The sequence below is a fragment of the Lagenorhynchus albirostris genome, chromosome 2 (genome assembly GCF_949774975.1).
Source record: "Lagenorhynchus albirostris chromosome 2, mLagAlb1.1, whole genome shotgun sequence".
Taxonomy (NCBI): Eukaryota; Metazoa; Chordata; class Mammalia; order Artiodactyla; family Delphinidae; genus Lagenorhynchus; species Lagenorhynchus albirostris.
The window spans coordinates 73,788,744-73,813,106 of record NC_083096.1 but is presented as its reverse complement, the minus strand read 5'-3'; the positions used below and the strand labels follow the sequence as shown (position 1 = coordinate 73,813,106).

Sequence of the window (24,363 nt, the reverse complement as noted above, 5' to 3'; positions counted from 1 at the left end):
GGCTTTCTCTAGTTGTGGCGGGCGGGTGCTACTCTTCATTGCAATGTGCGGGCTTCTCACTGCGGTAGCTTCTCTTGTTGTGGAGCACGGGCTCTAGGCACGCAGGCTTCAGTAGTTGTGGTGTGTGGGCTCAGTAGTTGTGGCTTGTGGGCTCTAGAGCGCAGGCTCAGTAGTTGTGGCGCATGGGCTTAGTTGCTCCGCAGCATGTGGGATCTTCCCGGACCAGGAATTGAACCCGTGTCCCCTATGTTGGCAGGCTGACTGTTAACCTCTGCACCACCAGGGAAGTCCCACACACACATTTCTGATTCATAATCACTGGAAAATCTCTACTGATAAACCCCAATCTAACCTGATATTCTTTACTCAACATTTATTGTTTATAATACATAAATCTGCATTGTATATATATATAGCTATTTAAATGTGAAGCCTTTTTCACCCATCTATAGGTTTATCCCCCAATAAAAATGTTTTAAATCCTTAGAAATGGAATCCTGTCTTCGTAATCTCTATAGTACTTTCTATGTAAGTCTCTTTACAGTAGGTTCTTTACAAATGTTGCTGAATAATGTAAGTTCTGGGGAAAGCCTATAACATATGGATACTGCACACACGTTTGGACCCCCATCTGTTTAGGTGCAAGAACTACAATAGACAGCTTCCGCCCATACCACACAAACGGGGGTCAGCCAATATTCTCAGAGAACCCATTTGGCAAACATGTTGAAAAATCATTTAGGAAGGTTTCTTCTGAGTTCTGCTTAGCTTTTAGTACCCTGATTGTGGAACCTGCCCTCTGGGTCTAATTACTTTTTTGACTGATTGACAATGTCAGCATCTACCCAGCTGATCTCAATTTTGTGTACCCACCCCCCCCCCCCAGTACAGCCTCTTATTTTTTGCAAATGAGATTCACTTTTAATAATATGCAGAGCAGATGGTACTAGGAACATGTGAAAATGGTTAGCCACGTAATACTACCAAAATAAACCAGCATATGGCTAAAGTTTGGTACTGTGATCTATATCTAGCATCATTTCCTATTTACCAGCACTCACAAAATTCAGCTGGTAGATCTGGGGATCCAAACCTATCCTAGTCATTGGCTCTATGTTCTCTTTTTTAAATCTATCCTAATAAGGAAACAAAAAAATACTGTTTTAAAGAAAGAGGATTTTCACCCTCCCCACTAACCATTATTCCATTTCCTCGATCAACCCTTATCATACTCTTATTTCTCCCAGACCAGTAGTTTCCAACCATTAGGATATATAAGAATTAGATACCTAGATGATAACCATTAGTGATTCTGATTCAGTAGGTATGGAGTGAGGTCCTGGAATCTGTATCTTTTTCTTTCTTTTTTTTTTTTTATTTATTTTGGCTGCGTTGGGTCCTTGTTGCGGTATGTGGGCTTCTCATTGCGGTGGCTTCTCTTGTTGCAGAGCACGGGCTCTAGGCATGTGGGCTTCAGTAGTTGTGGCATGCAGGCTCAGTAGTTGTGGCGCATGGGCTTAGTTGCTCCGCGGCATGTGGGATCTTCCTGGACCAGGGCTCAAACCCACATCCCCTGCCTTGGCAGGTGGATTCTTAACCCCTGCACCACCAGGGAAGTCCCTGGAATCTGTATCTTAACACCATCCAACAAATACATCCCTACACTCCCTGATTCTGATTCAAATTCTAGGGACAAATTATGAGAAACACCACCCAGAATCCCAAAATCCTGACAGCCAACTCTGTCTGGCCTTTCCTCCTCAACAGCCAGCATCTCAGCTCTTTCAACCAAGGTGATAACAATCAGGGCACCAAAGCTGCTGCCCTAATAAAGCCATGAAAACCTGACTTAATTACTATCAATATTTTGTCTTAGCTTAGGTCTAAGGACAAAATGCAGAGCTTGCTTACGAAGTGTCACATGCATTTAAAAAATGCTTTAATGTCCCCTGAGACTTCTTTGATTGAGATATGTTCCTAGAATATTAAACTGGTTTCTAATCCTAGCAGTATAACAAATTGATTCTATAACACAGAGCAACACAATGAGTTTCTCTGAAACTTTTACAAAATGGATAGAATTATCTTTGTCCCTGTTCACTCCTTTCTGCAGATATTTTTGAGCCTTGGTATCTTGGACCTTGAATGCGTTGATAGAAAAAGGAAGTGTCAATAAATGAACTTCAAGAGAATAATAAATCCCCCAAAAAAGTGACATAAAAAAACTTCATGTATGTAGATATGTACATTTTTCTGGGAAGTGGCTGAACAGCTTTCATCAGATTCTCAAAGGGGTAAGGGATGGAAAAGCTAGCAGCTTAGACTCCTATCAGAAGACTAATGCAATAATACATCAGTTGTTGATTATTAAGGAAATGACTCTCCAGTTAATATGTCAATGACTCAGGTGCAAATTTCATCCTTTTCTCCTTCATGCAAGTTTGTGCACTGCATTGATTATTACCACTTCTGCTATAGAAGGTGGGTGGAGAAGAACAAAAATGCTAAAATTCAAACCAATTTGCTTCTTGTTACCTGTCTTTTCTAAATGCTCAGGGAATTTAAATTTAGGACTAAAATTCTTCCTATTGCCACATTAACGTGGAAAACTAAAAGGTAACGTCATATTTGAAAACTCTCACGAGAGGCACATCGAACTATTATCAGTGATCCCTCTGCGGCATGAAACTGTCATAAGGAAAGGCTTTAAAGTTTTCTTCACACAATATTTGATTTCTTTACTCTAAGCACGTATTACCCTTATGGTTATAATACAAAATATAAGAGAAAACTCTGGGGAGCATATATTCTACAGAACCTAAATACATATTATCTCAATGTCACTTCCACCCATCTGATTCCTCTCTTGTCACTGTTGTCAAATATCTTTCAAAGGTCCATCTCAATTACCACCTTTTTCATGTTGCTATCTCTGGTCATGATAAACAATAATTCTCTCTCTTCTAAAACCTTAGAACAGAGTTTATGCCACTTTTATGGTGCATCTGAGTTCATTCAACTTTATTAATCTGAAATGTATCATGCATTTAACAATGGACCAGGCACCATTCATACATGTTTACTCCCTAACAAAATGATCATTTTCCTCTATCTCTCATAGAACCTAACACACTGCCTTGTAAAAGAAAGTACTCAATACTGAATGCCAAATTATGTGCAATATAGTTATTAATAGCTTTATAAGGTAAATATGACAACTTACTTTCTTTCATTCACTTATCCTAATTTATTCCTGGCTTTACCTACCCAAATATTTACTCAGTCTATTTCCATACAAGCTATATGTTCTCTTATTTATCTTAAAGCATTATCCTTTCAACACAAAAATCTTACAGTAGTTGTTCTTAGAAGACAGGGTAAAGAATAAAGATATGCTCTGTAAGTTGTCTGTAATTAAGTCTGATAGGACATCATCATGGGATCCAGAAATAGGAGCAATGAATTTGGCTACGGATTAAAGTGAGATAGTGAATGACTCTGTTCACATAAAAATGCAAGTAAGACTTTGGTTCAGTTATACACATTTTTTAAAAAGTGTGAATCTTCCACAACACAACCAGTATGAATATCCTGGTCACTCTCCATTGAAGAGAGTTAAAAGGAAACAACAATAGTAACAAAATTGCCCTGATTCCATCAAAAGAATGTGACATCATCTGGAATCACTACAAACTAAATCAATCTCTCATTTCCTCTAAATTTACAGAAACACTGCACAAAATGATGAATGGTAACTGACTTTCATTATAGTACGCTTGAAAAAAAAACCACCAAAGACAATTTTAACAATGTATTGTTTTAAAGTAAGAATTTTACTTATATTCTAAAACAAATAAGGGTTGCAGCAGGGATTCTTACACCATGTATGACTGTAGTCAACATTGTTTCTGTCTGATCAATTCTCCTTCCCTACTTCTGGAAACACTGTCACTTCTTTTGGGTAACTGCTTACTCCAACCTCGTTGTTTACAAGGTGCTGCCAATCACAGGACTCCATGCTGAAACAGTCTCCCTATCAAAGCCATGCAATACCAAGACAGTGGGCATGTGATCAAACCCAACCAATCAGTTGTTCCTCTGGATTTTTCAAACTGGAGCCTGTAGCAGAGAGTTCTTCTGATGTGGGGACAAACCAAGAAGTGAATGATGTGCTTATGATCATAGTTCCAGCCTTGTAGAAAAAAATAGGTTTGAGAATGGAGTTGACTGACAAAAAGTAGAGATGACAGCTGTTGAGAGGGAAAGTGGGTCTCAATTCCACTGTAGGTTTTTCTGCCCTTCCCAAAGTCTGGTTTCATTCAGCAAGTTGAGAGTTAGGATTCTCAACTTCAGCAAGTTGAGAGTTAGGATGTTTCACCTGCATCAGGAAGAACCTTAACTAACATGACAGTCTTCAAGTGGGTCAATGCACTCTCGTGAAATCATATGTAAAATTATATGTACGTTTATGTTTCAGGGGAGGAATCTTAGCATTCTAAAGATGCCCCAAAAGACTCTTTAACAAAAACAAAAAGGAGGGGGAGTGGAATTTAACCAAAAACACCCCTTTCTTTAAGCTTTTAACTAATGAAAATTTTACCAGAGACCATGGACAGAGTAGATATTAAATGCAAACAAAACCACTTACCTTCATTCCCCACATCATCATTCATAAGTCCCCCCAGCCACATCTTCCAATCCTCATCATCTGCTGTATTGGGGTCATACATGTCTGGGGTGATGTCTGGAGCTCGGAGCTCTGCCTCTAGTTGCCCCAGGGGAACATCTTTCAGAGGCATCTTAGAGCGAGTTCGGAATGCAATGAGACTGTCATCCATGGGCTAGCCAATGGAGAAGGAAATAAAAACATATCACTGAATGCCTAATGCTTTCAATTTCTCCAAACTTCATCATATCCTGTGTGTTTCTCTTCTTAGCTTAAAACACAAGGTCTCTTCTCTAAACCATATGGATTTATTATTCTTTGTCTGAGAAACTTTAAGGATAATGACATCAAATTTTTTTTTGTAGGAGCCAATGTCTTTTTTTTTAAAGGTTATACTCCATTTATAGTTCTTATAAAATATCGGCTATATTCCCCTTGTTGTACAATATATCCTTGCACCTTATAATATCAGTTTTAAAACCAACATTTCAGGAACATTTATAAGAGCTTTATTAAGATATAATTTACACACCATAAAACTCACTCTTTTAAAGTATATAACTGAGTGGATCTTACTATATTCACAGAGTTGTGTGACCATCACCACTATCTAATTCCAAAACATTTTCATCACCCCAAAAAGAAAAGCCATTTCCCTTAGTGGTAGCTCCCCATTCTTCCATGATCCCAGTCTCTGATACCCACTAGTCTTTCTGTCTCTATGGATTTGCTTATGCTGGACATGTTATATAAAAGGAATCATAGGGACTTCCCTGGTGGTCCACTGGGTAAGACCCCACGCTCCCAATGCAGGGGGCCTGGGTTTGATCGCTGGTTGGGGAACTAGATCCAACACGTGTGCTGCAACTAAGAGTTCACATACCACAACTAAGAGTCCGCATGCCACAACTAAGAGTCCGCATGCTGCAACTAAGAAGTCTACATGCCACAATTAAAAAGATCCTACATGCCACAACGAAGACCCGGCACAGCCAAAATAAATAAATAAATAAATATTTTTTAAAATAAATAAAAGGAATCACACAATATGTGGCCTTTTGTCTCTGGCTTCTTTCACTTAGCATGTTTTCAAAGTTCATCCATTTTGTAGCATGTATCAGTACTCATTCCTTTTTTTTTGTAATAAAATTTATTTACTCTATTTTATTTTTGGCTGTGTTGGGTCTTCGTTGCTGCAAGCGGGCTTCTCACTGCTGTGGCTTCTCTCATTGCAGAGCCCAGGCTCTAGGTGTGCACGCTTCAGTTGTGGCTCACGGGCTCTAGAGCGCAGGCTCAGTAGTTGTAGCGCACAGGCTTAGTTGCTCCATGGCATGTGGGATCTTCTCAGACCAGGGCTCAAACCTGTGTCCCCTGCATTGGCAGATGGATTCTTAACCACTGCATCACCAGGGAAGCCCCTCATTCCTTTTTATTAAGAAAAAAAGAAATGAATAATGTCTACTCGTACTCTTTGCCCATTTTTAAATTCGGTTGTCTTTTTATTGTTGACTTACAAGAGTTCATTATATATTACAGATACAAGACCCTTATCAGATATGTGATTTGCAATTACTTTCTCCCACTTTCTGGGTTGTCTCCACTTTTTTGATGTATCCTCTGAGGCACAAAAGTTTTTAATTGTGACGAGGTCCAATGTACCTATTCTTTTTGTCATTTGTGCTTTTGGTATTGTATTAAGAAACCACTGCCTAATCAAAGGTCACAAAGATTTACTCTATGCTTTGTTCTAAGAGTTCTATAATTTTAGCCCTTACATTTAAGTCAATAATCTATTTTGAGTTAACTTTTTGAGTGTGGTGTAAGGTAAGGGTCTAACTTTCTACTCTTGCATGTGGATTTCCAGTTGTCACAGCACCATTTGTTGAAAGACTATTCTCTTCCCATTAATTGGTCTTGGAACACTTGTCAAAGATTAATTGACCAATAAATTTAAGAGTTTATTTCTAGACTCTCAATTCTGTTCTACTGATCTGTATGTCTATTCCTTTCTTTTTCTAAAAAGATACTTTAAGAGAAGTATCTTTTTTTAATTTTTACTTTTTAAAATATTTATTTATTTATTTGGCTGCTTCGGGTCTTAGTTGTGGCACACAGGATCTTTTGTGTGGCATGAGGGCTTCTGTCTAGTTGTGGTGTGCAGGCTCTAGAGCGTGCGGCCAGTTGCGCGTGGCCAGGGGGAAGGATAAGCTGGGACGAAGTGAGAGAGTAGCATTAACATATATACACTACAAAATGTAAAATAGACAGCTGGTGGGAAGTAGCTACACAGCACAGGGAGATCAGCCTGGTGCTTTGTGCCCACCTAGAGGGGTGGGATAGGGAGGGTGGGAGGGAGAGGATATGGGGATATATGTACACATGTAGCTTGTTATATATGAGAAACTAACACAACATTGTAAAACAATTATACTCCAATAAAGATGTTAAAAAAAATAATAATAACTGGTTGGGACTTCCGTGGCAGTCCAGTGGTTAAGACTCCACGCTTCCAATCAGAGGGTGTGGGTTTGATCCCTGGTCAGGGAACTAGGATCCTACATGCCACGCAGCACAGCCAAAAGAAAAATAAATAAATAAAAATTTTTTTAAAAAAAAAAAAGAACAACTGTCTAATGATGGAATTTAGAAAGTCATCATAGTAATGACCATAGTAATGACTGTTTCAATCAAGAACAAGCAATGGATGTTAAAATTAGTGGGTGAAAAGATATTTTGCCTCAAAGATACACATTAATTTAAAAATGGAAAAATAATAATTTTACAGCGAGGAAAACAAGCAGACACCACCTTAACCACGTGATCAAATTTAACATGACGGAATTTACGTGCCTCCTGATATGATGCAATAAAAAGGACATATCACTTTTGTGATATTTGTGCCAAAAGTGCATAACCGGAATCTAATTATGAGGAAGTATAAGAAAAGTCAAAATTGAGGAACATTCTGTAAAATAATTGCTCTATAAGGTTCAAAAATGTCAAGGTTATGAAACGTTGAGAAAGTGTTCCCAATAAAAAGAGTCTAAGAGAAAAGACGACTAAATACAACACGTAATCCTAGACTGGATCCCGGATCACAAAAAAAAAATCATTTTTCTTTTGTTTTATATAAAAGATATTATTGGGACAATTGGCAAAATCCAAATAAGGATTTTAATAGACTATTAATATTATATATCCTTATTTTCATAATCAAATGTCCTCATCTGTAGGAAATATACACTAAGATATTTAGGGGTAAAAGCGCATCATGACTGCAACACACTCTAAAGCAATTCAGGAAAAAATAAATGTGTACAGAGAGAGAGAAAGAAGGAGAAAATGATAAAGCAATTGTGGTAAAGGTTAATATTTGAGGAATCTGGCTGAAGGTTGTTCCTATGTTCCACATTTTAAAATGCTCTCTGTCACATACCTTATTTCTTCCTTAGGAACTGCCATTCTCACTTAATTCTCACTTACAATAAAACAGTACAAACTAGAGTACCAAAGACCTATAATTTCATGACTGTTACTAACTGTATCAAAATTTAATATCTTCCCTTCTCCCTTCCCAATCTGAGCAATGACTAAATTATTCCATTTGACTTTTTCAGCAATTTAGAGTTATGTTTACCTGGAAAGAATCCATGCAGACTGGACTGGAAGCCAGCTCCTCATCTACTGCATGCAACTTCTCCATGAAAGTACTATCCTTGGTCTGTTTGGGCTTTGGTGGGGGCGGGGGCCCCATGGGCACCACCTCAGCACTGATGTGCCTAATGGCAGGTGTGGTGACTTTCTCAGCCTGATTAAAAGGGGCAAGTATGTTAAAAATTAAAGGGAGGAAGGGAAGAGAAAAAAAAAAAAAGCGGGAGGAGAGAAGCATGTTTTTCATATGCTAGCAATCTTTCTCTTCCCATCTAGATAGAGGTATATATAAAAACAAAGGCACTGTCAAGTACATTAATCTAATTAGGTTTCATCCTATTTCCAATGAAGCCAACAGGATGCTACTTAGGTTATCAAAAGTGGGGAAATACAATAAAAATGGCTTTAGAACAATATTAGAAAACACATACAAAAAAGAGAAGGGTAGAAGGAAAGAAACTCTGCCAGTCACTCACATTTGGCCCCTTAATAAGAACTCTCCCTGTCACTGAGTTCCAGTTTTGTCTTAACTGTTCACTGACTTAAGGGAATTTGAAATTCAGTTATAACTAGTCACAAATACCAGGAAGAAAATGGCATGATTACTGATCTTGAATCATGTTTGGCAAAGGGTGACAGCTTAGAATCACCATGGATAAATGATCCATTTATACAGTTAAATAATCTACTTATAGAGCATCTCTAATTTATCTTGCTAGTATGATGTGGATTTACCTCTGATAATATGCCACTCTCCTCATCTGTTTCAGTCATCTCAGAAGACTGCCTCAATCTGGATTTCTTTGCCCCACGTGGAGACGAAGCAGTGCTTTCAACATCACTTTCCAATAAACTCTACAAAACAAATCCATTTCACTTTCATATGTATGCCCCTACCTCATTCACTGAGTTTGAAGTACCTCAACAGAATGAATCACAAAATATCAATCACTGAATTAGAGTAAGAGAATAAAATTTAAATAAAAGCCTAATTTGCTGAAGGTAGGAACAGGGATCAGATCTCTATCCTCATCAGCATTGTAAACTCTGTAAAACTGTAAGGCATTGATTTAAAATCCTTTAACAAACAAGTCAAAGAACAAATTAAGAAACAGAATATTACATTAACTATGAAAATGAAGGAACTATAGCTACAAGCAACAGTATAAATAAATGAATCTCAAATGACTTGTGTTGAACCAAAAAAAAAAAAAAAGCCACACAAAAGAATAGACTATTGTTCCATTTACCTGAGGTTCAGAAACAGTAAAAAATTGAACACAGTGTGTTGAGCTGCATATTTAGGTGATATAAGTAGAAAGATAAGCAAGGAAGTAATTACCAAAAAGTCAAGATAGTGGCTGTCTATAGGGGAAGAAAAGTAACTGTGATAAGAGGTGTCTGGCAATGTTATACTTAATGACTTTAAGGAAGTTTCATAAGGATTAGCTTTATAGTTATTTAAGCTGTATATTTTTTTATCCTATGCACAGTTCTGCATGTTATATGTGCGTTATATTTCATAATACAAGACATGAAAAAATCAAGGGAGCATGAAGAGGAGTCACAGTCTTAGATTTATGCAAAGAAATGAGTAGAAAAAAGAACTGTGTTTCAACCCTCTGTATAAAACAAGTGATATTACTAAGGAAGCAAAGTACACTCTGCCTTGTGGAGCCAACTTTTTTCTATATTACCAACTAACACTCACACAGGTAACCACTGACCTCTTCAGCAGTCTCATCTTCTTCTTCATCATCGGGCTGGTACTCTTCATCTGAGGAATCATCGTCTTCAAGGTGGATATCCACAAACTGAGGAGGCTACATAAGTACAATTATAGAAAAAAATAAAATAATAGAAAACACGAATCATATGTATTTGGGAAATAAAGGGAAGAAAGCAGAGCAGGAAAAAAAAAATCCTAAGAGCACAACAAGCAGCTACAGCAAGTAATAAGAGGCAGGAGTTAAAAAGATTTCTAGCATGAGAGTCAAACCTAAGACTAATGAAATGGAAAAAAACAAGCCTGGAATTTAAATAAATACATAGGTCCAAAAAAGTTAACAAATAGAAGCATTTCGAAACTGATGAAGTCTTTCTGGAAAAGAATAAGAATTACCTCTTCCAACTTTACCTTAATTTCATTGGCCTTCTTAATTGGTGAAATATTCCATGTTGGAATTACCTACCAACAAAGAATATAAACAGTTAAGTTCCCTTAACCAAAATAGACTATTTTTCATTTTTACTTCTTTACCATCACAAGGAGCCATCAGACTAACATGTAGCTGCAGTGATGTAGGGGTACTGATCTACACTGTCAAATATTTGTCAGAGCTTGGCAGAAGAAAAGGAGAGATGAATCTATTTCCATCATTAGCATCTCTGCCTTAAACCTAGTAAGAATCTGTATTACCCATAAATGGACAAAGTGTCTATACTGTCTACTTTATATTACAGCTTGGGTTCACATAGAATAATAAATATGAAAACTATTTATAAACTACAATAGTACACAAACCTAGGATACTACAGGTGACAGCAGCCTTTTGCCATCAGTATGTCTTAATCAATTACATAAATCCACCATAAGTATGCCTCCAAAAAGCTAGCCATGAAAAGTTCTTAGGGAAGGATTTCGGGGTGAAGTGTCAAGTCGTACACAACTTCTTTTCAAATAGTCCAGGAAAAAACAATAGACAGACACAGAAAGAGATAAAGCAAATATGGCAGAATTTAACATTGTTAAATCTAGATGGAATGTAGATTCACTGTAAAATTCTTTTCAACTTTTTCAGAATTTTAAAACAATAGGAGGCTTCCCTGGTGGCGCAGTGGTTAAGAATCCACCTGCCAATGCAGGGGACACGGGTTCGAGCCCTGCTCTGGGAAGATCCCACATGCCGCGGAGCAACAAAGCCTATGCACCACAACTACTGAGCATGCACTCTAGAACCCGCAAGCCACAACTACTGGGCCTGTGTGCCGCGACTCCTGAAGCCTGAGCGCCTAGAGCCCATGCCCTGCAATGAGAGAAGCCACCATAAGAAGAAGCCCGCGCACCGCAAAGAAGAGTAGCCCCCCCACCACTGCAACTAGAGAAACCCTGTGCCCGTGTGCAGCAATGAAGACCCAATGCAGCCAAAAATAAATAAATAAAATAAATAAATTTTTAAAATAAAACAATAGAGTTGGTGGGGGGAAGTTTTTAAAGAATTCTTTAAAACCTGTTACATACTCCTGACACAATACCACTGGAGTGCATAATTTCTTGACCATCTAACTGTGACCCAAACGAAATCATCATGAACAAAATCCAATAGACCATTAGGTTCTGTCTCTATAAGGAGCCTTAGGCCCTCCACATCTCCTCAGCCCTGCCATGTTGTGGCTACTTATCTAGCTCTGTGGAGCCAGGCCCAATACAGGGTAAAGGGAATGATGTGATACAGGTCCATACCTCTTCTCATGTTTGTTTCTAAACCAATCAATTTTCCTACTGCCAAATCCATCAGGAAGGAGTCAGTCTATTAAGATTAAGAAGCAAGAGAAATGGACTCTAATCTTTGCTCTCCCCACATAAACTATAGCCTTGGGTTGTCTACCTTCTCTGCAACTATATACGTGGTTGGTAGACATAATCCAGAGCCTGATTTGGATCTCCCTGGGTTTTTTTTAATCAAATATGGAATTAATGCTAATTATATTCTATGTCAGGTAGACTTCATAGAACTTCTGTCTCACTGATGGCTGCTTTCATCATAGCTACCACATGTTCATTTGTGATTACTTTCTGGAGAAACATGAAATTTCACTTTATGCAATCAGGGTTAGTCAATTAGACAAATATACATATATGATGTGGCTGTAAAAAAAAGCCAGTGCATAGGGGGGCAGAATTTGCCACCCTAAAATGTATGTCTTTGGCATATTAAAAAAAAAAAAAAGCCAATGCAACCTTAGGCTGCATTAAGGGAAATATGGAATCTGAACACTGAGGGAATAACCTAACTTTATTTTTTTATTTATTTATTTTTTTCGGTACGCGGGCCTCACTGCTGTGGCCTCTCCCGTTGCGGAGCACAGGCTCCAGACGCGCAGACTCAGTGGCCATGGCTCACGGGCCCAGCCGCTGCGCGGCACGTGGGATCCTCCCAGACCGGGGCACGAACCCGTGTCCCCTGCATCGGCAGGCGGACTCTCAACCACCGCGCCACCAGGGAAGCCCTATTTTACTTTTTTTTTGGCTGCACCATGCGACATGCAGGATCTTAGTTCCCTGACCAGAGGCTGAACCTGCACCCCTGCAGTGGAAGCTCAGAGTCTTAACCACTGGAATGCCAGGGAAGTCCCAACCTAACTTTAATCTATACTAGTTAAACCCTATCTGAAGCACTAGATCCACGTAAGGCATACTTTTAAAAGGATATGGACAAACTTGGCACATGCAGAAGAAAAGGATCAGATTGGTGAAGGTACTCAAAGCCTTGTCACATGAAGACCAATAATAAATTAGGGGACGTTTAGCAAGAAAAGAATGTTATAAAAAGATATATTGGTTTTCTTCAACTAGAGGAAAGGTCACGAGGAACAGACATTTCTTCTACAGGGCTGCAAGGAACAGAACCAGACAAACAGACAAAAACTACAGTATGCATTTTGGGTCCATATGGCAAATCTTTCTTACTATCAGAGATAGAATGGACTCCCTCAGGGCTATCACCTGCCTTGTGGCAGAAGGTAAGCACAAACTGGACAAGTGCTTGTTAAGCAGATAGAACACAGTGCCCAGCATCAAAGAGCTTGCTGTATCAGAATGCTTCAAAAGTCTTCAAGAGGTTCTCATACTTTAGTGTGCAAAAGAATGTACTGTTGTGCTTTCAACAATGCATATTCCCAGGCCCTACCCATGGGTCCTGATTCCTAGGTCTGAGGTGAGCCCAAGAATGTGCATTTTTAATAAGCACTCTTGAGGAACCCCATACCAGGGTGATCTTGATGCAACTGGTCCCTGGAACACAATTTGAAATACACTACTTTAAACACTTCACCACATATCTCACAACATGAATAGAAAAACTGTCATCACTTATTGCTTTCAACCGCTCCAAATGGTTATCTACCTAGCACTTCCAAAAAAGCAACTAAAATAAAAATAAACTATGATAATGATTTCATATATTGCATCTCCACATGTCTATTTGCCTTTTACAAATATTTCTTTAAGGAGTCAAACCCAGATCATAATAAATATTTCCTATATTTTTTCCCTACAAATAACCTGGAATTATATACTATTAACAAAGCTAAATAAACAATAAAGAAAAAACAGAACACCCACCACTCCTTTTTCCACCACTTCCTTCAGTTTAGAGCGTGTCATTTTGGGTTCCTAAGAAGGGAAAATGAGAAGAAAACAGTCAATAAAAATCATCGAGTGATGCTTGAGTTTGCCCCCAACTGCCAAATTATTTAAAAACTCCCAAGTGAGTTTGTAAACAACTCACTACACTTAGCCAGTTTACAGACAGTTCTGTTCCATGACATTGAAAGAACGATAACTACTCACAAACATTGGCATATCCTCCGTCTCACTGATGGCTGCTTTCATCATAGCGACTACATGTTCATTTGTGATTACTTCCTGGAGAAAGATGAAATTTCACTTTATGCAACAAAGATGTATCATCTAGATAATACTCATGTCTCTGTAACTCTGCTAGATATATGTAGAGGATAAACGAGCGCTAGATACCCAAATGATTTCAGATTAGAGTAGAGCAAGGCAACTGGAAGGAAGTTTTGGAGAGAAGCACACAGCTTCCAACAATGTAGCAAGCAAATGGACCAATCTCATTAGCTGATACTAACAGGAATGGCTCAAAAAAAAAAAAATTCTCAGGTTAACTATCTGCTTAAGAGAAACAGTAATAAACAGCAAAGGCTTTATAAATAGCTGTACTGCTACATAGCAAAGAAGAGTATTTGCATATGTGCAAAGGACTGTAAACTGGGCATCTTTTAAGACACATTGACCCACAGGAGTAAATCCACTGTGAACATTATCATCTTCCATTATCTTTGAATATGCTAAACAATAAACAATCAAATCAGTGGAAGGAAGCAGAGTAACAGTTTATCCTCCCAATTAAGTTCTTTCACATGTGTTCACATTTCAAACTTCTGCTGAGTGCAAAGAGAAGGCTACCCTGAAATGTAAAATATTTTGCCACAGGGAACTCACAAAATTAGTAATTCACACACCAAGACTCAAGAGTTTCCTGAGAACTTTTATTTGCTCCTGGTGAAAGAGTTCTATTCCCATTACACGGCTGCCCCCGTCTTACTCACATGAAGGATGTTTCGCACGTTGACTGCTGTTAGGTTGTGCTGCTTGGCGCCGTCCTCTAAGGTGCGGTCAAGCATGTCATCCAGCTTCAGGTCACAAGCCAAAGTCCCTTCTTCTTGACCCTTTCCATCTCTTTTCCTCTTGGTACCCTTTTTCTTTTTTCGCCTTTTCTCGTTTTCTTCACTGTCTTGCTCTTCTGCAAATAAACCAAGAACATCACAAGAATCACCAAAGCAACTGCTCCCGGAACTTAACCCAAAAAGCCGCCAGTAAAAGAAAAGGCCAGCTGTCTGGCCCTGGAAATCAAAGAAGACTAAGATATAACAGCGGTGGTAAAGGCAGATGTGGTAGTACTGTTGTAGTAATAACACCTAACATTCACTGAATATTCCTTTTATGTCAGGCATTCTTCTACACACTTTATACATATTAATTCACTTACTCCTCATAACAACCCTATGAGGTAGGGACTATCATTTTTCCCACTGTACAGAGGAAGAAACTGAGGCAGAAAGATTAAGAAACTTTCCCAAGAGCTAATAATGACAAAGCCATGTTTTAAAGCCAAGCACTCTAGCTCTAGAACTCTGTCTTAATTATTACTCCATACTACCCAGATAATACATCAGAAACCCAGGTTTATGTCCCAGATCTATAACTTAACTGGGTTGCCTTGGCAATAATCTTATTTTTTTCTTTTATAAAATACAGATATCTTTTCCCATCAGGGGTGCCACGCATATTAAGTGAAATAATATATATCAAAGTGCTTTATAACCAATGAAATATTATACAAATGTAATTTATCATTATTATTATTACACTGAGTCTAGAAAAGAAAAAAACAAGGAGCAAATCAATAAAAAAAAATCCACTCTGATTAAAAAAGGGGGGAGGGGATGAAGTACCTCTATTCTACAAGAAAGGAGCACATATATAACCAGATAAAAGGAAAAGCTTCTTGATTATTAGAATCTGTTAAGTCTTAAAGTAGATTATCACGCAACACCAAAATGAGGTTCTCATCTCTCTGATACTTTTTGGTCTGCTACCGTCTGAAAACAAGGGGTTAGAGAAGATTAACATCAAGACAACCTTTTTGGTTTAAAAAGATTTTATGGGGCTTCCCTGGTGGCGCAGTGGTTGAGAGTCCGCCTGCCGATGCAGGGGACACGGGTTCGTGCCCCGGTCTGGGAAGATCCCACATGCCGCAGAGCGGCTGGGCCCGTGAGCCACGGCCGCTGAGCCCACGCGTCCAGAGCCTGTGCTCCGCAACAGGAGAGGCCACAACAGTGAGAGGTCCGTGTACCGCAAAAAAAAAAAAAAAAAAAGATTTTATGACCTTCAAGCTGCACCCTGGCAATGTTTACTCAGTGAAAAATTATTAGTAATTTCAAACAATTGCTTTTGCACTTGGGAATATATATCAAGAATTTGATAAATGTTCGTAACTTTCAATCCAATCTTCTTCTTAAGGAAATAATTACACATGTAATTACTAATAACTAATCAAGTTATTCATTTCAACATTAATTATTTTAGCAAAAACATGGAAAACACCTAAATGTCGACTGAAGAAAAACACACAACCTAAAAGTTGCAAGTTATGTTTTATTCAGGGACCTTACTGAGGACTACAGCCTGGGAGACAGCCTCTCAGATAGCTCTGAGGAACTGCTCCAAAGAGGTTAGGGAGAAGCCAGGATATACAGAAGTTTTCACTAGGAAAAAAAAAAAAAAATACATGTAATTGAACATCAAAAGATTACTGCTAATTGCAAAAAAAGACATCTCAAGTTAATGATTTTAGTGCTTTTCTATGTAGAGGAATATGCAAGAGTCTTGGCTCATTGAAGTTATTCCTTAGCTATGCATCTTAACTATCTAGGGCCAGTATGCTGTTTTTCTCCAACCTGAATTCCCCTCAGGGTGCACCCTTTGGGGTTGGGGTGGGGTGGGGGTATGGCTGCAGTGGCTGATGCCTTGACAGCAGGCAACATTCATTGTTTACTGAAAAGGTAGGCAACATTTTTTGTGTGCACAGCCAATATGAAAAAAATGATTAAGTGAACACTGGTACACCATACACTGGACTGTAATTGACCCATTAAAAATAGTCTTTTTAAGCAATTGATGGGGGGGGGACAAGTTAAAAATGTCTACAAAGAGATTTTAATGATATGGAAAAAATTTTGATAATGATTTTTTTTTTTTAAAGAAGATGTTGGGGGTAGGAGTTTATTAATTAATTTATTTTTGCTGTGTTGGGTCTTCGTTTCTGTGCGAGGGCTTTCTCTAGTTGTGGCAAGCGGGGGCCACTGTTCATCGCGGGTGTGCGGGCCTTCTCACTATCACGGCCTCTCTTGTTGTGGAGCACAGGCTCCAGACGCGCAGGCTCAGTAGTTGTGGTTCACGGGCCTAGTTGCTCCGCGGCATGTGGGATCCTCCTAGACCAGGGCTCAAACCCGTGTCCCCTGCATTAGCAGGCAGATTCTCAACCACTGCGCCACCAGATAAGCCCGATAATGATTTTTAAGTAAAAAAAAAAAAAAAAGTAGAATTCAAACATACACATCTTACATTTGTGTAACCTAAACAAAAAATGGGCTACCTTGAGGTACATCCCAACAAAGTGATAGATGCAAAAGAAATATAAAACTCTAGAATGCATCAGAAAAGTGACAAAGCTCTTTACTGATGGTCATTTGAGAAAGCAGCAAAAGGGGAATTACATAGCATAATACACAACAAAACTGTCTAAAAACCTTTGTACACATATCTTTTCCCAAAGTCTCTCTTCTCACCTCATTTACCCCTTTCCTCCATAAACTCCAAAACTCTTCTCTCTTCACCACACTTGAATCTCCTCTCTTTGCTCCTCCCTTCCCTCTTGCATCCTTTCTCATGTAGACCAATCTAGCCAGTTCTTGGTTTCTGCCATCCATTTTTCCCTTCTCATCTTACCAGTACTTAAACAATGACCTGGTAGTTGCAGAGCAAGAAAAGGATTTCTGACACCCAAAGAACTTTTGATTCAGCTTCATATTCATATCCTATCATGTTGTTGGTAACACTGTCAATTGAAAAACTGACCCGGGGAAAAAAGTATGAAAGACACAAGTTAAAACTATTAATGTTATACCAGAAATAATAAAGTGTGTTATTAACGAAAAATTAACCTAAATAAATAAAATCTTCCTCACAAAATTTAGATCTACAAAATGTAACAAAAATTCATAGAAGTGAAGACCAAAAAAAGGAAATTTACAATGGAAGCAGCTAAAATTAATAAAATTTTATACAGATAGTTGATGAGGAATCAAATTGTCCTTTAAAACAGTGCTTCTCAAACTCTCTGTGGTGAAAAACTAGTCTTGTTTTTGACCAATCCACTGTAGACTTATACTTTTATAAAGTAAGAATATAGCCATAATGTCAAATGTTACAACATTTCTAAAATTTTATTCTCAGTTTCCGTGATTTATTTTGTTTCAAACCAGTAACAAATAGTACTCAAACTAGCACTGGTTTTCAGACCACACTTTGAGTAACACTGCTTTAAAATATACACTGAAAAACATTCAACCCCAATAAAAATACAATAAAGACAAACATAAAAAATAATTTTAAAGAACTGTGAAGAAAACATCACAAAATTAAAATGGAAATAACAAAATTCGCTGCAGAAAATACTTTTCAATGGAAAAAGCATTGGAGTTAGCATAATTCCCATTCAGAACGGCTATCTTACAAACACAGAATCAAAGTAATCACTGTGGGGTTACACGATCTCATCTAATTACATCCCCCTAAATCACATCACACTTATTTCTCCTCTGATTTCTGATTTTAAGGCTGAGTTTAATAGGGAATGTGGGTCTATAAGGAAAATTGAACAAATTCTAATACATTGCACAGACAATCCAAGAAAGAACAGATAATTCAGTCGTATCTTACTCTGTTTTAGAACTAATCTATTATCTTACTTTTAAAATATCTTACTTTTAAAATATTGGGATACCACTGACCCTAAGAATTCTAAAGAACTGAAATTTAAAAATTAAAAAAAGGAAAACAAAAGCAACAACAAAAAAGGCACTTCCCTGGCGGTCCAGTGGTTAAGATTCCGTGCTTCCACTGCAGGGGGCGCAGGTTCGATCCCTGGTCAGGGAACTAAGATCCCACATGCCGCAGTGGCCAGCCAAAAATAAATAAATAAATAAAATTTTAAAATTTAAAAAATTTTACAAAGGAAGCCACTCTATAAAAATCAGACTAGAATAAAGAAGAATATCTACTTTTTCCTTCTGTGAGAAAGGTGGGATGTGGCTAAAAGCAAGGTATTTGCTGAGAAGCACATTTAATGATGTAAGCAGTAAGTTGAAAGTAAATTTGCACTGTAAATGTACTGCAAAATGGATGATGTCAATAAAAACATGGGTGGGTTCTGTAATATCTAAATCACCAAAGTCGCTTTGTTGTATGAAAATAGCTGCTTAGAGCTTCCCTGGTGGCACAGTGGTTGAGAGTCCGCCTGCCGATGCAGGGGACACGGGTTCGTGCCCCGGTCTGGGAAGATCCCACATGCCGTGGAGCGGCTCGATCCGTGAGCCATGGCTGCTGAGCCTGTGCGTCCAGAGCCTGTGCTCCACAACAGGAGAGGCCACAACAGTGAGAGGCCCGCGTACCAAAAAAAAAAGAAACTATGATTGAATCACAGGGAATTCCCAGGCGGTCCAGTGCTTAGGACTCCGCACTTCCACCGCAGGGGGCATGGGTTCAATCCCTGGTCGGGGAACTAAGATTACACTACACAAGTGTTGGGAAGACAGAGGTTGTAGTTGAAGTCTTGCAAAGGAGAAAAAGTCTTCATAAACACTATAGCTTTTTTACAAGTGTTGAAACCCCAGAAGAGCTACCCACTAGGAATATAGGCCACAATCTATAAAGTTTAAACAAAGTAGACTTAATATAGCATAAAACCAACCCTTGGCAGAATTTAAGTGACCCTCCAAAATTATCTGCCTGTCTGAAGAAAACATAACCCTCTTTAGAGGAAGATAACAATACCAACGCCTCTAGAATTTTTCATCCACAATGTCCAGCATCCAATCAAAAATTATAGCAAGAACCAAGATGCCAAAACACTAGGGGATGGGGGAGGACAGTAAAAAAAAAAAAAAAGACCTATGGGTGAATCAGATATTAGAAAAAGGATTTTTAAATAATTATGATTAACACATTCAAGAAAATAAAGGAAAAGATGGAGAATTTCACATAGAATCTATAGTGCTAAACTGGCATGAAAAATTTAATAGATAAGACACGGCAAAACAGAGAATTAGTGAACTAGACTACAGAACAGCAGAAACTGATGCATGGAGGAAAAAAGAAAAGAATATAAAGAAAAAACAATACACATGGGACATGGTGAAAAGACCTAACATACATGTAACTGGAATACCAGAAGAAAAGAAGGAGACCACAACAGAAATGATATCTAAAAAAAATATTTACAAGGATTGTTTTTAACTGATAAAATATCAAATCTCATATTCAAGCAGCTCTACAAGCCCTAAGCAGATTAAAAACAGAAAACCCAAGTACCCAAATAATAGTCAAAATGCTGAAATCCAGAACAGAGAAAATCTTAGAAGCAGAAGAAAAAAAGACAAATTATCAAAGTAACAACAAAACTGACAGCTGAATTTGCAACAGAAACAATGGAAACCAGAATATAACAGAATGCATCTTAAAGTTCTGCAGGGAAAAGAACAACCTAACATTCTATACACAGTGAAAATAATTTTTGAAAATGAAGGCAAAACTAAGATTTTTTTTCCAGACAAACAAAATCTGAGATAATTCATTGACAGGAGACCAGGTCTGCAAGAAATACTAAAAGAAATTCTTCAAGATGAAAAAAAATGACCCAAGATGAAGGCAAAATAAAGAACTTCAGGATGAATCAAGACATAAGAGGGCTTCCCTGGTGGCGCAGTGGTTGAGAGTCCGCCTGCCAATGCAGGGGACACGGGTTCGTGCCCCGGTCCGGGAAGATCCCACATGCCGCGGAGCGGCTGGGCCCGTGAGCCATGGGCACTGAGCCTGAGCGTCCGGAGCCTGTGCTCCGCAACGGGAGAGGCCGCAACAGCGAGAGGCCCGCGTACCACAAAAAAAAAAAAAAAGACATAAGAAAGGTTAACTATGTGATAAATATAAATCAATATTGACTGGTTAAGACAGTAACAATAATAATAATGTCTTGTAGGGTTTAAAACAAATGAAGAAGTAAAATACAATATCAATAACACAAAAGGCAGGAGTAGATATATAAAGTAAAACTGTTGTAAAGTTCTTACATGGTTTGGGAAGTGGTAAGAGTACGAATTTAAGGTAGATTATAGTAATTTCAAAGATTGCATATTAATCTATAGGGTAACATGTAAAAGAAAAATAAAAGAATACAAAACTAAAAAGCTAATAGAGAAGAAAAGTAAAAGCATTTTCATTAATCCAAAAGAAGGAAAGGAGAAATAAAGGAACAAAAAAGAAATAGAGAAATAGAAAATTATATCAGAAATTACATTAAATATAAATGAAGTATACAATCTAATTAACAAATCTGTTCAGACAAGGTTTTTTGTTTTTTTTAACTCTACGCTATTTATAAAAGATACACTTTAAATATAAAGACACAAAAAAGGGGACTTCCCTGGTGGTGCAGTGGTTAAGAATCTGCCGGCCAATGCAGGAGACACAGGTTTGATCCCTGGTCCAGGAAGGTCCCACATGCCGCGGAGCAACTAAGCCCATGCGCTACAACTACTGAAGCCCGCACGCCTAGAGTCTGTGCTTCACAACAAGAGAAGCCACCGCAATGAGAAGCCCGCACACTGCAACGAAGAGCAGCCCCCACTCTCCGCAACTAGAGAAAGCCCGCATGCAGCAACGAAGACCCAACACAGCCAAAAATAAATAAATTTACATTAAAAAAGACACAAAAAAGGTTGAAAGCAAAACAATGTAAACACTTATACCATGTACACATTAATATCAAATACAAAGCAGACTTTAAGGCAAGAAGATAAAGAGATAAAAAGGAACATTTCATGCTGAGTCAATTCAACAGAAAATTCTAAATTTCTGTGCACCTGATAATACAGCTTAAATATATAAAACAAAAGGTGAGGGCTTCCCTGGTGGCGCAGTGGTTAAGAATCCATCTGCCAATGCAAGGGACACAGGTTCAAGCCCTGGTCTGGGAAGATCCCACGTGCCGCAGAGTAACTAAGCCTGTGTGCCACAACTACTGAGCCTGAGCTCTAGAGCCTGCAAGCCACAACTACTGAGCCCATGTGCCACAAACTACTGAAGCCTGTGTGCCTAGAGCCCATGCTCTGCAACAAGAGAAGCCACGACAATGAGAAGCCCACGTGCAGCAATGAAGACCCAATGCAGCCAAAAATAAATAAATAAATTTATAAAAAAGTTGAAAGGGGAAAAAAAGGAGAAAGCCACAATCACAGTTGGAGATTTTAACAAATGTCAATCAGTAACATATGACAGCAGACAAAAAAAAAATCAGTAAAGATATAAAAGATCTGAACAACATTAACAAAACTGACCTCACAGACATATACAGGACATCTTACTTGACTCAAACGACATGTATAAAACACCCACTAAATATGTATTCTTTTTAACAGCCCATGAACAGACCATAAGCTAAATGACTCAAGAATTTTCAAAGGTCAGGAATCATATACAATATGCTTTTTGACCACAATGGAATTAAACTAGAAATCAATAAAGAAATTTAACTAGAAAGATCCTCAAACGTTTAGAAATTAAGCAACATATCTCTAAATAAGTCATGGGTCAGGAAGAAGTCATAGGGCTTCCCTGGTGGCGCAGTGGTTGAGAGTCTGCCTGCCGATGCAGGGGACACGGTTCGTGCCCCGGTCTGGGAAGATCCCACATGCTGTGGAGCAGCTGGGCCCATGAGCCATGGCTGCTGAGCCTGTGTGTCCGGAGCCTGTGCTCCGCAACGGTAGAGGCCACAACAGTGAGAGGCCCGCGTACCACAAAAAAAAAACAAAAAAAACGAAGTCATAATGGATATTAAAAATATTTTAAGATGAATGAAAACAAAAGTATGACACATCAAAATTTTCAGAATGCAGCTACAGCAATGCTTAGAGGGCAAGTTTTAACTTTAAATGTATATATTAGAAAAAAAAGATTGAAAATCTTACTAGAAGCTAAAAAAGAACAAATCAAATCCAAGGTAGATTGTAGGAAGGAAATAATAAAGAACAGAAATCAATTAAATAGAAAAAAAAAGTCAAGAAAGCCAAAAGTTGGTTCTTTAAAAAGATTAACTGATAAACCTCTAGCCAAACTTATCAACAAAAAAAATAAGACACAAATAAAAAGAGGATCTCACTAAAATCAAAACTAAAAAGACAACCTCATTAAAAACTTAGACATACCAAAATAAACATTACAAGCAACTTTATATCAACAAATTTGACAATTCCTTGAAAAACACAACTTACACAAAACTGACACAAAAAGAAACAGGAAATCTAAATAATCCTATAATTATTAAAGAATTTAATCCAAAACTTAAAAGGCTTTTGACAAAGAAAACTCCAGGCCTAGACAGCACCCTTGGTGAATGCTTACAAAACATTTAAGAAAGAAATAACACCAGTCTTCAACAAACTCTTCCAGAGACCAGATAATGATGAAAAATTTCCCAATTCATTTTATAAGGTCAGTATAACACTAATACCAACACATGAAAAAGACTTTATAAGAAAGGAAAATTAAAGCCAGTTATCTCCCATAAACAAAAAAACAAAAACCTTAAACAATATATTAGAAAATCTAATACATCATGACCAAATAGGTTTACCCCAGAAATGCCAGTTTGCCTTAACATTCAAAACCCACTCAATGTATGTTATTAGGCATATGTACCTGCAAACAGAGTTTTAAAATATGTAGAACTAGGGACTTCCCTGGCGGTCCAGTGGTTAAGCCTCCACACTTCCACTGCAGGGGGCGCAGGTTTGATCCCTGTTTGGGAAACTAAGGTCCAGCATGCCAGGTAGCACCGCTAAAAAATTTTAAATAAATAAAAAATAAAAACAATAAAAATAAATAAATAAAATATGTAGAGCTAAAACTGACAAAACTGAAAAGAAATATAGACAAATCCACAATTAAAGTTGGAGACTTCAATATGCCTTTCTCAATAATTGACAGAATAGACCAAAAAAAAAAGAATCCATAAAAATAAATAAAACCTGAACAATGCTGTCAACCAACTTGACCTAATTGACATTTACAGAACAGTGTACCTTAAAAAACAACAGAATACATATGCTTTTCAAATACACATGGAAGAGCTACCAATAAAGATTATATTGGGGCCATAAAATAAACCTCAATAAATATAAAAGTACTGAAATCATACAAAGTATGATGTGAACTCAAGGGAATTAAATTAGAAATCAGCAACAAAATGATAGCTGGAAAGTCTCCAAATATTTGGAAGTGAAAAAACACACTTCTAAAAAGTTATAGTGGATTTTTGTTTTTGCTGTTATAAGCCATATGGTACTCTATAACTATAAAAATTACATTTTAAAAAAACAGGTTCTGAAACTGAACATAGAATAGG

At 37.9% G+C, this 24,363-nt stretch overlaps 1 protein-coding gene across 10 annotated transcripts in view; it reads right to left on the bottom strand.

The window, feature by feature from the left end:
- The window catches only part of GON4L (gon-4 like), an 88,500-nt gene that overhangs the window by 48,679 nt on the left and 15,458 nt on the right, over positions 1-24,363 (bottom strand). For 8 of the 10 annotated variants that reach the window (XM_060136524.1, XM_060136541.1, XM_060136562.1 and 5 more), the window contains 8 exons: positions 14,672-14,865; positions 13,890-13,964; positions 13,662-13,712; positions 10,455-10,505; positions 10,045-10,140; positions 9,053-9,172; positions 8,304-8,474; positions 4,649-4,841 (listed from right to left, as the gene is read on the bottom strand). In XM_060136524.1, coding sequence (XP_059992507.1) covers positions 4,649-4,841; positions 8,304-8,474; positions 9,053-9,172; positions 10,045-10,140; positions 10,455-10,505; positions 13,662-13,712; positions 13,890-13,964; positions 14,672-14,865 — 951 coding nt within the window. Of the gene's footprint in view, positions 1-4,648; positions 4,842-8,303; positions 8,475-9,052; positions 9,173-10,044; positions 10,141-10,454; positions 10,506-13,661; positions 13,713-13,889; positions 13,965-14,671; positions 14,866-23,657; positions 23,797-24,363 lie in introns of those variants that run through there. The other 2 variants (XM_060136576.1, XM_060136581.1) reach the window with 2 other exon arrangements.